We start from the raw sequence: 15,739 nt of genomic DNA, 5'->3' as shown, positions 1-15,739 counted from the left end.
GATTTCCTAGTTTATCGAAGAGTACTCAATTCATCTAAAAGCCAAAAATTGTTACTTTCTATCACAAATTCCGCGAACAGCGTTCATGAACTCAAACATAGTTTCACAAAAGACTAGCATCATATTTCCACCATCTAACATTCAAGTCAACCAAAACCAGTTATTCTTGCTCCTATCAAGTGAACTACTTCCATAAATTCACAAAACACTAGCTAACATTCATACGAGTCAATGTGGATACAAAAATTCACAAAACCGAAACCACTTAAACAAAAAAGGTAATCAAACTAACTCTTGGGAATGTTCTTCCCCACAATTTTAGCAGGAGCAATGCGGAGAAGGTTTCCGGGCTTACCAGGCAGAGCGCCTTTGATCATCACAACATTGAGCTCCTTATCGATCTTCACAATCTTCAGCTTCCTAATCTTGGTCTTGGTTCCTCCCATTCTTCCGGGCATCTTCTTCCCCTTGTAAACCCGCCCCGGTGTGGTTCCGGCACCGATAGACCCGAGAGCTCTGTGGCTCTTGGACCCGTGGGTCATCTGCCCCCGCTTGAAATTGTGCCGCTTGATTCCTCCCTGAAACCCCTTTCCGATTGTGGTTCCAGAGACGTCGACAATGTCGCCCTCGTTGAAAAGCTCATCGAACAAGAGCTTCTGGTTCGGCTCGAACCCTTGGACGTCTTGAAGCCGGAACTCCTGGAGGTGGCGGAGGGGGATCGAGCCGGCCTTCTGGAGGTGACCCATTTCGGGCTTCGTTAGCTTCCGGTCACGGACCCGCCGGTACCCGATTTGGACGGCGTCGTAGCCGTCGGTGGCCTGGGTTTTGACCTGGGTGACGATGTTGCCCTCTTTGAAACCCACGACGGTGACCGGGACGACTTTGCCGGTGGGCTCGAAGAAGCTCATCATGCCGAGCTTCGTGGCCATAACTCCAATGCCGGCCTCCATACTCATGGTTATTCCCGTCAGTTGGTTTTTATGGTTTTTTGCGACGGCGAGCGATGGGGTGGCGATTTGGAGCGGCGGGGTGAGTAATGAGGAGGATTTGGAGGAGAAGGAGACATTGGGGAAGAGAGCGGAGGAAGAAGAAGGTGATGAAATGGAAAGGATTGACATGGCTATCTGGTCTTTTTGGGTTGAGTGAGAAAGAGGACCGGAAGGCGGGTGGCCTTGTTTCTTATCCTTTCCAATTGGGTTTTGGAAAGGATTTCAATTTGCGAGAGACCGGTACATTACGGATACAAATAGTGATATATATGTGCTAAAAAGTTAATAACTCCTCCTCTTAGTGTAGATAATATCGTTTATTCAAGAAAATCTCTCACAAGTGAAGAGAAATACTACTAGATTATAGTATTAAGTGGCAAACTGAACTTTATTTACTTATCAAATTTAATCACTCTCTCATGTGCAGTCTGAATTCAAATTGGGAAACGATAGAGATTGGATACAGAGCTGTTTTCGAGACATGGTGACGCTGCGATGGTTGGCGACTGAAGACAGACGCTGGGTGTTGTGGGGTAGTGGTGCGGTTGGCTGAGAATTTGGGGGTGTTCGTAGTGACGGTTCTAGAAATTTTTTGGTGAACAAGACGTACATAAGTTGACATAGCTCCATACATATATTCTTATGAGCTTGAATTCAAAAATAGAATGAAATAATGGTGAGCCTAGTAGAGAACGAACACGGGTTGAGGGTTTCTATACAAAGCCGTTCTATGGTTCACTCAAGGGGGCAATGTACTTGGATAATATATCCAAATCTATTCCTTCCTGGTTGAAGAAATGGATTCCTATGACTCTAGCGATTAACATAAATAAAACTAATACAATCATCGGAAATAATATAATATTATCCGACTCATGAGGATATGAGAAAGTGCTCTTGGAATGGCCGAATGAATTCCGCTATTTTTTTAAGGCAAGATAATTAACTTATTATTCTTCGTTTATGGTTTGATTGACCTATTTATCCGCATCCCTTTAAAGGATTACTTGTACACTTCAATCATATTCTACTTCTACAAAGTTTACTAAAAAAGAGGTAAAAATATCTCTGTTCTCCTGGTTATATTTGGAGTTGCTGAGTAATTTGTTTAATGATAATTGTTCTTTTTCTTAAATAATAATAATTTTTTTATATTAAGGAAATTTTGAAGAAGAACTATTTGAGGATAACGGTATGTGGGGAAAGAGTTTATCAAAATTTTTCACCTTTTTATGATGAGTGAAAATATAAGGTAGGTGGGGAGATAAGACAGTAGATCGGTATAGCACCAATCTTTTGTTAATATGGAGAGCAACTTAACATAAGATGGGTTCATCACATATTATATACTTGATTTGAATGTCTCGGCGGCCATGAATCATTTGTGTAAGTTGGCACTTGTGTAGCTCACTCTACAACTTTTGTTAATCATCCAAACCGTCCATAATTTTAATTTAGAAGTAGCAAAAATTGTATGCACGATGTTGCGGGTTTCAAATGCAATCAGTTCTTGCAATCAGTAAATATGGTTGAGAAGTTGTCAATAGTCAAAAAAACATGTTGGCCAAGATAGTCAAATTTTATCAGTTTATCCGAATAAGTTCAACTTCTCCAAAAGGTTTGCTTCTAGACTCTTACAAATCACTCAATAGATTTGTTAATTGGCCCTAAACTCTTAGTAACAAAATTAGCCAACTCTAATTAACAATTCATAATCAAACTGCAAAAACAACATAGTGAGTTTCAATTGTGTTCAAACATCTGAATCAACAGATTCAAAGGTCTTGATATGCATTATTACCCAAAAGGCATCCATTACATTTTAATAAATTTTTCCCTAATCGGCTGCAATTCACATACAATTTGAAATTTCTAATTCAAACATTGAAGCACTCAAGCACTCAAGCAATTCAGATAATGCTTGAAAGATGAAATTCAAACACTAAAATCACTTTACAACTGATACATATGAGTCGTAGGAGGACCTTACCAACCAAAACTTTAGCGCATCCAAACGCTAGGTCATGTCCATTAGTTAAGAAGATTTTATGTAGTTGCATTCACATTGAAATAAGGGAAATAAATTAGTAATCATAATTTTTTAAGGAACACAAATATTTCCCAACTTGCTTATTTTCCTTACATAAAAAATTATAAGCATAGAAGGGAATGGATATTTCCCAACAAATAATGCAAAAACCAATAATAAAGATTTTTAAATAAATTTTGTGGTTAATGTGTATAGGCTATAGCAATTGCATCAGAAAATAAACCTTGAATATCATACAACGAACATGGCTTTGGGAGGAGCCCACTTCAAACACGCTGCAACTCTGATGGGATTGTCCCATCATGCCACCTATAGAAAATACCGATTGATAAGAGTCAATATTCGATAACTTTATTTCACAGTTATTTGATTTAAACCGATTCTTTTCATATGGTTCATCACATAAGGGGTTTCTGAGAAATCCAAGCAACTAAGATATTGGCAAGATTCGGAGATAAATCGCAAAACACTATGCCATTCAATGACAACTGAAAAGGCTGAAGGGAAGTAGTAGTACTGGTTATATTAGGATACAATCAGAAAAGCATTGAAATGCTTAGCTTTTAGTCTAACACTCTTTTCTTCTTTAGAGAAGAAAGGCAGGGGAAGGCAATAGGGACAGTCTGCCAGGATTTTCTATAAACTAGATTTGCGAATGAATTTTGGGTTGGGCCATTTCACAACAGTTGCTCACTCTCACTCTAGGTTGTAAGTACCACACACACACACACACACACACACACACACCCACACACACACCAATATTATTACTTCAAATAACTATTAATTAAGAAGAATAAGAAACTATATATGTGAGTATATGTCTGTGTGTACAATGGCAGCAAATATAGATATTAGTGATGGTGGAGATCAAACTCCCAATGGATCAGATAGGTGAAAGAGAGAGGAAGCAATATAGGTCATACATGAATATGTACAATTTCCTTCTTCAACTAAAGCATTTAAATTCCTCCAATCTTCATCTTTTAAAACCATAAAAACAACAATCCCAGATTTTGGGTTGAACAATGTAACAACCCATCCCAATTAATTAAACGGATTTTGAATCGAGAGGGCATTTTTGTAATTTCACGAAAAAAGGGATATTTTTTATTTTGGAATTGCTTTTGGGACCTTAAATGGTGAGCCTGGTGAGACCCCTTTCTCTTTTTGGTTCCTCGGTATCCCTTCCCCTATGGCTGCCACATGGTAGTCCTTTCTCTTTCCATCTTCTTCTATCTTCTCTCTCTCTCTCTTTTTTCTCTCTCTCTCTCTCTCTCTCCTCGAAACTCTCTCTCGGACCTCACTCTCCCCTCCCCACGTTTCGTTCCGTCTTCCCTAAGCTCCTCGAGCCCCCTTCTTTGCACCACCATCACCTCACCCCTCCCTACATCATCTGCAAGCCCCACGAAATCCAGGATCAATGAAGGAGCCCCTTCCCCCAAGCTTCTCTTTTCCCATCGCTATGCAACCTTCCCTGACGTGTTTCGCCGTCTACAGCCAAGGGTAAGACTCTAAAACCTTGTGGGGTGTGTTTTAAGGTTAGTTTAGGGTAGGTTTGATGTTGTGTACACTGGTTAAATGTAGAATAGCTCGGGGGAAACTTTCCCCATTTTTCAGCCACTGAATCGTGTGCTGCAGGCCATTTTGCGGCCACGACTGGTATCGTGATAGGTATATTATTCTTCCCTTCCTCCGTAGCTTCATTTTGGTATATGGGTTGATGAGTTTAGTTGAGTTGTGGGTTGATCGGAGCTTGGAGGCTCCGGCTTTCTTCTTTGGTGGTATATTATTCTTCCCCTCCTCCGTAGCTTCATTTTGGTATATGGGTTTATGAGTTTAGTTGAGTTGTGGGTTGACCGGAGCTTGGAGGCTCCGGCTTTCTTCTTTGGCGGTATATTATTCTTCCCCTTCTCCGTAGCTTCATTTTGGTATATGGGTTGATGAGTTTAGTTGAGTTGTGGGTTGACCGGAGCTTGGAGGCTCCGGCTTTCTTCTTGGGCGAGACCGGCCGACCCACGGCCATGGAACCTAGCCCTTTTGGGCAACTCAACTCCATAACATGTTAAGCCCAAAGATCCTTGGGCCAGCCCAGAACTAAACCTAAGGCTTTTGGCCCTATCTAAACCCAAACCCATATTTGTAAAACCCTAACTCGAGCATTGGGCCATAGAACATGCCCAATTGGCAAACCCAAAACCCTTTTAAGCCAACCCAAATCAGGACTTAGCCCAAGCACTTGGGCTGGGCTTTCAAGCCAAACCCAATATAACCCATTTTAAATTAGAAACCCTTAACCTATTAACCCATTATCCTAAGCCCAACCCACTTAAACCTAACCTTTAGCCCAACCTGGTGGAATATTCTCTTGTTGACTTTTTGTTGACTTTTTGTTGACTTTTACGAAATTTACCCGGGACCCTTCTTAGGGTAATTCGATGTCCTGGATCCGTTTATGACTTCCATTTTTCGAAATTCAATCGTTTGAGTATAGTTTTGTTAATTGGACCCTTTATATGCTTAGGTGCAATTATTAGTGGCGTTTCCGTTCCGCCTAGTTCGTACGGCTCTACGACAACGAAGTATCTGTGAGTGGACCCCTTCTAAAATGCATGTTTTAATAGTATAAATGCATACCTGAAAATCATGATTTAATGGTTATGTTTTATGAGATATTATGCTTACTGAGAATATTTTGGAATACCATATTTTATCGAACTGATGTTTTTTGCAGTATATATGATGGATAACTATATATTATTTATTAACATGCTTTTGCACTCTTCTTTGTAGTATATATGATGGATGACTATATGCTATGAAGATGTTTTGAGATATATGTACCTATATTTGGAAAGACTATATTCAATGTTTTTGTGCGTATCTAGTGGTCACTGTTCTGCCTACTAAAGATGATACATATATTGGTTTCGGTCAGGCGTAGGTTGGTGCTTATCTGGCAAAGGATATTTATATTGGCTTTGGCCGGGCGTAGATTGGTGCCTGTTTGGCAAATGAAGTGTTTTGAAGAGTTTTATAGGCCTTCAGGCGATACTAATACCGCTAGTTAGCACACTATATATGAGATATGTTTCATGAAAGGTTTTATGGCATGCTAGGGTTTCGAAAACCTATTACATATTATGCTATAAGTTTTCATTAAACTTTGGGGCTTAGTATGTTGATAATTGTTTCAGTATTATTATTATTATTATTATTATTATATATATATATATATATCAACTCGGTCCACTTATGCTTGTTTTGTGCCCCCTTAGGTTTTATAATCAAGGCATACAATCCCAGCGTCAAGGCATTTCTGTATCAGCATCTTCGAGTCATCTTAGTATAGGACCCACTCCTTTGTTCATTCAATTGTATATCATTTCTTTTCTAGTGTATAGAATTAATTGTATGCTTTGAACACGTTCCTCATTTATATGTTCATTGTAATTTAAATTTATAAGTCTTATTTATATTCGTTGTTCTCATGCATCCTAATATGGCTTCGTCACCTTCGTGTGTCGGCCAACACGTGCCTACCATGGTGTTCGGGGAATATCAGGGTCAGGCGTGTCAGTTTGGTATCAGAGCGTGGTTTGTTCGGAGCATACTTAGGATCTTCTCTTACTCTAGTAGTGTGTCGGTCTTGACATCATTTGGATGTCACGACTTCCAGAATGGTTGTCATTCGGCAAGGTTGTGCAACTTTCACCACGTTATGAATAGTCACATCCTATTGAAGAAGGAGAAATCTCATGTCTGGATTGTGCCTCACAGGTGACGTAATGGATTGTGGGATGACTTTCAACATCAAACTGATGCTCTACAACATGCATTCCCTAGGAATTGTGGGCAGAGTCGGATCTACATCAGAATGTTGGGAAACGGAAAAATCTTAGTGGTACAAGGTGGTTAAGACCAACTGGAGATATGAAGCGGTGTTGTACTCTATGACATGCGTTCCCCAGGAATGGCAAGCAGAGTCATATCTCTTTAGAAACTACTTGAAACTTTCGAAATGCGTGCTGGAGAAAGCAAGTAAATGATGGTTGTTATGAAGTTTAGTAAGTGGTAATTGGTGGGATCGAATCAATGTTCTCGGACTCGTTCCTGCTGAGGAAATTCGTGTGGATCTTTAGAACAATTTTTGGCAATTGTTCTACCGATAACCCTCTTGCTTACTCCAACGACGAAGTCAAGTTCTCTAACCATCAATTGTTAGTTTCACCCCAAATTCAGCGAGTGTTGACTTCGTTTAGATTTAATACTTCCTTGGGAGACTCTTCGGTAACAGACACTATTCTCATCGATTGCCAAAAAGGGGTTGCGACCATTGGAAATTGAAATTCCTCATAGGAGTTGTGAAATACGAATTATCCTTAGACTTGTTTTGACTCTCAAATTCTTAAGTATTCTTATAGCCTTCTCGACATGGTTTCTCACTCAATCAATGAAGAATTCACGATCGATCGATTCAGTGGAAGTGTGCGCCCAATTCATATCGATTCTGACCGAAATGTTAGGAGCATAACCTTTTCACAAGCTTACTAAACTTACCAGGAAGAGTTCCATGTGAGTGTGAGGTTTGAGCATTCTTTTTGTAAGGGATTGGTGAAGGTAGTAGTACAAGTAGTCAACGGATTGCATCACAAATCACTATCTTCACGCAAAAATGAGTAGTCACATCTTATTATCTTACTACAATTCATAAGCATCATATCATACTAAATCCAAAACCTGCATTCTCATCAGGAAAAAAAAAAAAAAAAAAAAAAAACCATTCAGATTTTTTAGATGAAACCCAATTTCCACATAATAAATTCAAAATCACATTAGAGAAAATCAAATGCTAAATCCAAAACCTGCATTCTCATTAAAAAATAATAATAAAAAAAGGGAAAAAAATCACTAAAAAGAAAAACCCAGAAAATTAAAAAGAACTTGAATACCTGAGAATGCGTGGAGCTGATGAGCTGGTGGCGGTGGCGGTCGACGTCACGCAAGTCGTTCTCAACTGCTATGAGTTGACTCATAGTGGATTTGTAGGGTTTTTTGGCGGTGGTCCACCACGGGCTCTCGTACAAGACCACATTCGTTTGCAGGCGAAAGAGAAAGCTCTCCAGATTTAGTGAACTCGACGCCTAAAATGGAGGCCATGGTTGAGAGAAATTGGATGAGGGGCGACTAGAGTTGAGAGGAATTGAAGAGAGATGAAGAAGAAGAATGGGGGTGAGTAGCGTTGGGGCTAAAGGTTGAGAGAAATGAAGAAAGAGGAAGAGAAGTTTGAATTGGAGAGAAATGAGAAAGAAACGGCGCATCTGTGTGAAGGGGAAGGATTTGCAAATCCCTGAAATCCCTCTCTCTGCAAGGGACACCCTTTGTCCCATTTCCCTCTTTATGCAATCCCTGAAATCCGTCGCAACAAATCCTCCCATATCTTTCTCTATCTCAAAGGCGGCATAGCCTGCATCCCTGAAACCTCATCGAATGACAACCAAGCCAAACCTACCCCAATTCACTAAAAAAGTAGAGGACAAAATTGCCCTTCCTAACCCATCATCCCCACAGTTGGATTTTAAGATTTGGTGGGCAGAATTGTCGTTAAATTTACTGAAGGCTGGGCTTCTACCGAAAACCAATGAAGCCGATGAAAAAAAGGGGCCAGCCCAAACCCCAACCCAACCACAGATTTGGTGACCAAAATTTGACTGTAGCTAAGCTACAGTCAAATCCCTCCTCAATTTTGGAATAGATAATGTATAGTCACTACAAAAAAAAAAAAAAAAAAAAAAAAAATTAAACAAATCTAAAATCAGTTAGACATTCAATTATAGTTAAGGATACAGACGAATACAATGCTTTAAAGAAACACTAAAATAACCGTTATTTAACCCGTCACATGAATTCCAATTTTGAATAATATTGATAGAGAAAGATCTTTGAAGGAACGCCTAAAAAGGATAAATAGTTAGATGTTGAAATACACTGTGGACTACAAAAATATCCTCCTTTTTGAAAGGTCTCTCAACTGAAACTACGGATCCTATTTTCCTTTTTCTTGAATGCATCTAATTAGATAAGAGTATAGAATAGATTCTTTTGTTAATTTGGGTCACCACGCAAAATGTAGGTGGATTACACAGCAAGAGGGTAGTGGGAAAGGTAAATAGGAAAAATGTGCCCCCCTTGGTAAACCATATGGGTCCAACAAGTAGCGGTCTGATGATCATGCTAAAAAATTCTCCTAGAATTCAAAGGTAACTTGCACTTACTTCGCAAGTTTACAATAAGGCACGTAAAGAATGCGTTTGGCACCCAAAATAAATAAGCCCGTAGACTATGAACAATACTAGAAGAACACTTGGAACAAGAACAACTTGGCTAAGCTCCTTACGCCGCACTTACGGCTAAAATCAGATTACAGCTGAAAACCAATCAGTAAACTAACCAAAAGGAACTATTCTACAACCTTTCGCCGCACCTCTTCCAATAAACAATTTAACACGAAGCTTATTTGGTCACGCGACCTCTCTAATTCTCAGCCAAAATAAATACCGCGCCTGCGCTCTGCATTTCTCTCTGTTTCTCAAAACAAATAATGGAATATTCAATGGAATCTGTAGCAATGTCAAAGCATGCTGCTGCCTATAAGGACTCTGGAGGAAGATGTTCGGCAGGTTTACCTCATTTTCGTCAACATTCTCCAAGCAACTCGTCTCCTTGTCAAATGTCTGAAGGGTCATTGATGTCCTGGGCAGTGTAACAGAATAGTTTAGCAGATAAACGTGGAAAATCAGAGAGGCCCGATAAACAAAGAATAAATAAATAAAAATGACTGACCTTATTCTCTATTACCATTCCATCAGGAAGTTCCAATTTCATCCCGGGTTTTGCAACAATAGTTACTTTCCCCTTGAGAAGTAAATCAACCATAAGAAAAGAAATGAGATACTGTTGGTGTTGGTGTTGGATCGACAAATAACAGAGAGAAACAGTGGAAAGATTGATGGCAATATGCTGTTCACGAAAATCAATTTTTATATGAATGGATAAATGAATGAATGAACTTGAATGAATACGAGTCCTGTGTATGGTACATGTGTTCTGCTTTGATATCAATGCCCTGAGTCCTACGTATAATGATAGATAGCCAGAGCTAGCAATTTGTTTTCCAGCAGTAAGAATCTGAGGTGTTTTACCGCCAATATCATAAAGAAAATAAAATAACCTCCACAAAGCTAAAAGGTTACAATTCATAGTATGTTTGGGCACAAAGTTCATACAAATTTGAAACAAATTCCAGGAGTACATTGACAATACCTTGAGAGTTATACCAGCTCCAAACCACACATCACCAGTAACCTTCAATCTATCCAGGTCCATAATATCGGGTATGGACTTAAATCGGCTCAGGAGGTCACTGACCTGAAGGAGATAAAATAAATGAAGTTATTAAAGACAAATGGCAACAGATAAACGCATGAAAATTGCAGTTAAACAAATCTTTACCTTTTCGAATTCGGGTCCTAATTCAATAACAGGATCTTCGGGATTTGTTCTAGCTATATTCCGAACCAGAACTCCTCCATCGCAGATGAAGATATCTGACTGTAGAAATATATAAATGAGATAAAACAAAAACAATAAATTTGAAGCTCCAGAGAGAGTACCATTTCACTTGTTAATATTAAACATATGGGTTAGAGAAGTGTTAACGTCACCTTTAAAAGGAGTAGGTCTGATGTTTTATTGATTGAAAGAGATCGAGAATGGGGAACATTGACACCAATAGCACGATCAAAGAACTGATAGACATAAAATTTAAATTACACAAGAACATTGAAACAATAACTACTAAAAGAAATGACAAGTATTGATCATCGGACGAAAAATACCCGTATTGCTGAACCAGCTGCCGTTTCTTGCAAAGGAACTTGATCACTCTCCGTTCCCTGTTAAAAAGAAGTAGTATTTTTAGTAATTAGTAGTTAATGTAGGGAAGTTCTACAGATTATGGGGAACAGTACCTTTGAAACAGAGATATCTTCTATCTTTATTGCATCTGTATCCAAAAGCCTTTTAACGGCTTTCAAATTGACCCACCTGTTCAAGATAGCACAAATATGAATTAAACATATTATTCAGTTGCAGAAGCAATGCAAAAGACCTACTATTTCAACTTACAAGCTGCCAGTATCAAGAAGTTTGAATTTGTCCATTGACTTGGATGCATCAACAAGCACATAACACAGAAAGTGAGTCATCATTTAAATAAAATCAAGTTAATAAGTAAACATACCAAGTATTATCAGCACAAAATAGAATTTCACACCTAGAAAGAGAGATATAAAACAAAACATAACCAAAAGAGGAGACCAAAAAGAAGAGGAATATGTCACAAAACAAAACCAAAAGAGGAAACCAAAAAGAAGAGGAATAAGTCACAACTTACATGTTTAACAAAATTCTGAGCTATTTCCGCAAGCTGCATAATATTAGGGGAAGAAATATTAATTTCCTATTATTTAACATATTAAGACCAAAATAAAATTTATCCGTCAATAGTTAACATCAAATTAAGATGATTACAACGAATATTTAGACCAAAGCCAAGTTAACAAAAACAAGTTTACTTCAACAAATCATAGAGCATTTGGGATTAGAAGCAAATTCGGATTAAAAAGTTCACTTCTAGGAAGCAACAATCAATTTATCTCGGCAATAAAACGGGCCTAACAGATCTTCCATAACCCAGCAGACCAATCCAATCAGGATTCAGGATGGTCCTTAAAATGAAAATAACAAAAGCCCAAATCCATGTTGCAGCTCCAATTAGCAAGGCTATCAGCTATCCAATGTGCCTTAGCTCACAAGAAATATATAGCATTTTTGAATTGTGAACATATTTGGATTTTGAGTTATTGACAACTCATCTTCTCAAAAGTTAGTATGGGTGAGATAATTATGTTCATCACCAATATGTAGTTAAAACCAACTATCAGCAGCCAGTTGGATTGCAAATTTGCACCATAAACATATCCAACTGTATGTTCTTTTGGTAAAAAATAATACTTCAAAATTATTTCCTATCCAGAGCAAAGGAAGAAAAAGTTATATCAAAAGATTATATCCTCCAATCTAACTCCCTACACACTGGACGGATCTTAGCACAAATGGAAGGAAGCTTTCACTCTCGTCATTAAGCTTAAAGGCTTTCATCATATGATCAATCATTTGGATTAATATGAATTTCAGTCATGACAATAACTTTTCAGTAGTTCAATCTAGAACCCCAGGTTCTGGTCAATTACGGCACAACTTCCAGCTTTATGAACAGGTTTCCAAATTTATCTAAGCAGTTGCTTCCTTTCAAGGCTTCCCCTAAACTTGAATCTAACTCTTTACAACCAACTTAAAATGAAGGAAAAATAGGACCCATACAAGATGTGGATTCATTAAAGAATTTCACGTTTAACCTATCACTCAAAAGCTCAACCATTTATAAATTGCATCACAAAATTTAATTTATACAAGAAGTAAAAAGTTAACCACCTTTGAAAATACTACCATTGAACACTCCGACCACAATTTTATTGGATTGAGATATGAGGAAGGTTGTATAGAACCATATATACAACTTACCTCAAACTTCTGTAGGCGTGAGCCAATGTTGCTAAAATCTGAATCATAAGAGGTAGGTGTGACCTGTTGGAAGGGTAAATTCGCACTTACAATATTACCACAGCAAATGAGAAAATAAACTTAAGAAAAAGAAGGGGGTTGTTGTTACCTCCATACAATATTCAATTTTGTTTTCAATCAAATGGTTTAAAATTTCTACACATCCACTTAAGGGACACAAGGGTCTACGATTAAGCCCAAAAAAGATCAAAAGCACAAAATAAATGAAAGTATGACAGAGGACAACACTAATAAAAGAAAAAAAAACTATGACAAGGATACTTGGGTCAATTGTAGCAGCCACGTTGTCTGAGTTAACCAGAAGGATATACTCCTTACCCTGAAAAGGAAAGCTGAAGAAGTTAGTCAAGTTTACCTTTAGATACCACCTCTCGCCAGGTACTTCTTTATGCATTGATTCACATTGATGTTTCTCAGTAGTTAAGATGAAAATGTAAATAAATAAAAATAAAAATAAAACAAAGAGAGCTTCAGAACTGATGCATTACTATATATACCTGTGATAATAGGACATCAAGAGTTCCACTTTTGACAAGGGAAAGGAACAATGCTCCATGACCAGAAGGATACCTTCACATATACACAAAAGGAGTGTAATTGATAATGTTTATATATATATATATATATATATATATATATATATATATATATATTAAATGTCAAAAGAAATCAATTTGTGATGGTACGGGCATGAGAGACGTATTAGATGGTATACTTAGATATTACAGTTGTCTATATGGATAGATCCCTAGATAGTGCACATAATGAACACGAAAAGAGAAGTAGAAGAACAAAAAAATATCCCTATCCTCACACCAGGACAAACACTGCAAATCACCAGGAACTAATAACACTTAATCTATCTGAAAATGTGTTATGTCTGCTATCAACATCAAACTGATTTTTTATGTTATAGTTAAAAAAAAAATTAAAAATGTCGAAAAGACATAAGAAAGATGGCTTACAGTTCATCTTCACCACCCCTTCCTACTCCATGTGACTTCAGCTGTGGTTGTTCGGTCTGTATTGATTATAACACATACATTCACAAGTAATTCCTAATCCAAGCTTCCAATAACCCAAAAAGGGAAAGAAAAAAAAAACATAAACTACTATACAAATAAAATATAAGTTAGAGTTGAAAACCTGTTTAAGAGAATGGATATCAATGTTTGAATTGGAATATTTCTCCAAGACCTACATTACCCAAGCTGATATGAGTAAAAAACCATAGGATCCAAAAGTATGAACTTACAGATAAATGCCAAGGTCACCTTGACGGTATCTTCGTGTGTCGTTGGTGTGTTCATCAGGAGCAAAGGAACACTGCATCTGTACTTAGAACGGAGAGACTGCAAGAAATTGGAGCAGTGATATTAGGATATCTGAAGTGCAGATCATAGAATACATTATGCAATTTTGAAAGCAACACAAAGAGACATGAGAGAGTGGTTAAAACTGACCTCAATTTGCTTAACAATTAAGTCCAATGATGTCAACCCATCACGGATTTCAATAGCAGACCTGAATTAGAAATAAATATAATTACAGTAAATTTTCTCCAAAACCAAATCAAGAACAATACTGGCAGAACAAGTATACCAATTTAGGCTACGAATGCAATTAACTGGGAACAGAAAGAAAAAAAAGAAGTGTAGTAATTGAGTATGAATGCATACTTGGGGCCATCGAATCCCATATTTGTACCCAAAGCTCCATTGAACTTGAGCACAACAAGCTTGTCTAAGAGCTCCTCAGTTTCTTCAACACCTGCGCTCTCATACACGCACAAAATGAAATTCCTTAAATAATTGATTGCTTTTGGTGAAATTTCTTAAAGGAATAACGTTTATAATTTTACCAGGAGAAATGGGTAACAAGTTGTAAGGAAGCACAAGCAACTCAGCCTTGTTAGTAGTCTTACTCTCCTCTATACTCTCCACTTGCTCCCTTCAATACAACACACACAATCAAATTTCACCACAAAGTTTCACTGGAGCAAAACATCAAACACCTAGAGCGCAACTCAATAAACACAAACAACACGACACCCACCTCGTCCCCTCGTCCGCTGCAACAGCACCATTCCTCTTCTGCTGAAGAAGAAACGTCTTGGTAATCAAATTGCACACCAAGTACACGAACTGAACCGAATCGTTGGCGGGAATCGGATAGGTGATCTTCTTATAGTACTCCAATGGCATTGCCGAATCGACAAGCGAAACAATTGGAATCTGCAACCTATCAGCCTCAAGAATCACCGAAGATTTTCGATCCGTGTCAAAAACCACAAGGCAATCCGGGGGCTGGGTGGGGCCGAAGCAAATCTTCTTATGGCGAGACCTGAACTTCTTGGGACTGTGGCTGTTCGTAAGGAAGCCGCCAGTGCGCCAGAGCATGTTCATGGAGGGGCTGTAGCACCCAATCTTCTTCGTCATCTGCTCGATGATTTCGTCCCAGAGGGAGTTGGTGTTGACGAACATGAAGCGGGCCTTCTGCTGGGCGAGGGCGGCGATGAACTCGGCGGCGCTGCGGAGGCAGATGAGGGTGCGGTCGGAGTCGATGATGGCCATGCCATTGCGGGTTCCGTAGGTGAACTGCTTGAAGTGGTGGGCGGCGACACGGCGGCCCAAATGGGCGTTGGTGCTGAGTAGCTTCTGTATAACTATGGAGTGGAGAGTCATGGCGTTTGTTAGGGTTTACCTGGGTTCCTTTTTCCGGCTGAAAATGGCGAAACGAAAACATTGAAATTTGGAGGGGGTGAAGAAGTGGGTCGGGTCGATCGGGTGACTCGTGATCCTTGGGTCGTAAGGGTTATCTTTCAATTTTTGCCTCCAATTTTTTTGTGACTTTTGCACTTTAGTCGTCCTCCTGCAAGTTTTTTTACGTATCAAGGTGGTCCTTGAATTTTAAAAATGTGTTAAATGAGGACAACCATGTTATATATAGACAAGTTGAGGAAGAACCTTTGCTAAGAGCAGTTCTATCAGGTACC

At 38.6% G+C, this 15,739-nt stretch overlaps 2 protein-coding genes across 2 annotated transcripts; both read right to left on the bottom strand.

Moving 5' to 3' along the window:
* Positions 1 to 55: 55 nt before the first annotated feature.
* Positions 56 to 1,215, bottom strand: LOC137748284 (large ribosomal subunit protein uL3c-like). The gene has a single exon (XM_068488412.1). It carries the CDS (start codon positions 1,116 to 1,118, stop codon positions 288 to 290), a length of 831 nt encoding a protein of 276 aa, XP_068344513.1. The 5' UTR covers positions 1,119 to 1,215; the 3' UTR covers positions 56 to 287.
* A 7,912-nt stretch (positions 1,216 to 9,127) lies between these two features.
* Positions 9,128 to 15,536, bottom strand: LOC137747046 (UTP--glucose-1-phosphate uridylyltransferase-like). Its single transcript, XM_068487047.1, has 20 exons — positions 14,800 to 15,536; positions 14,606 to 14,694; positions 14,424 to 14,514; positions 14,208 to 14,268; positions 14,019 to 14,096; positions 13,891 to 13,941; positions 13,710 to 13,765; positions 13,242 to 13,314; positions 13,006 to 13,063; positions 12,833 to 12,879; positions 12,685 to 12,747; positions 11,495 to 11,527; positions 11,227 to 11,264; positions 11,070 to 11,145; positions 10,938 to 10,994; positions 10,764 to 10,847; positions 10,552 to 10,650; positions 10,363 to 10,467; positions 9,883 to 9,954; positions 9,128 to 9,792 (listed from the first exon to the last, which is right to left on the bottom strand). The coding sequence occupies exons 1-20, from the start codon at positions 15,426 to 15,428 to the stop codon at positions 9,766 to 9,768; spliced, it is 1,887 nt and encodes a 628-aa protein (XP_068343148.1). The 5' UTR covers positions 15,429 to 15,536; the 3' UTR covers positions 9,128 to 9,765.
* Positions 15,537 to 15,739: the final 203 nt, after the last annotated feature.

This window comes from Pyrus communis, chromosome 10 (assembly GCF_963583255.1).
Source record: "Pyrus communis chromosome 10, drPyrComm1.1, whole genome shotgun sequence".
NCBI lineage: Eukaryota > Viridiplantae > Streptophyta > Magnoliopsida > Rosales > Rosaceae > Pyrus > Pyrus communis.
Note: the sequence above shows the minus strand (reverse complement) of the source record. Positions and strands in the feature narration are given on the sequence as shown.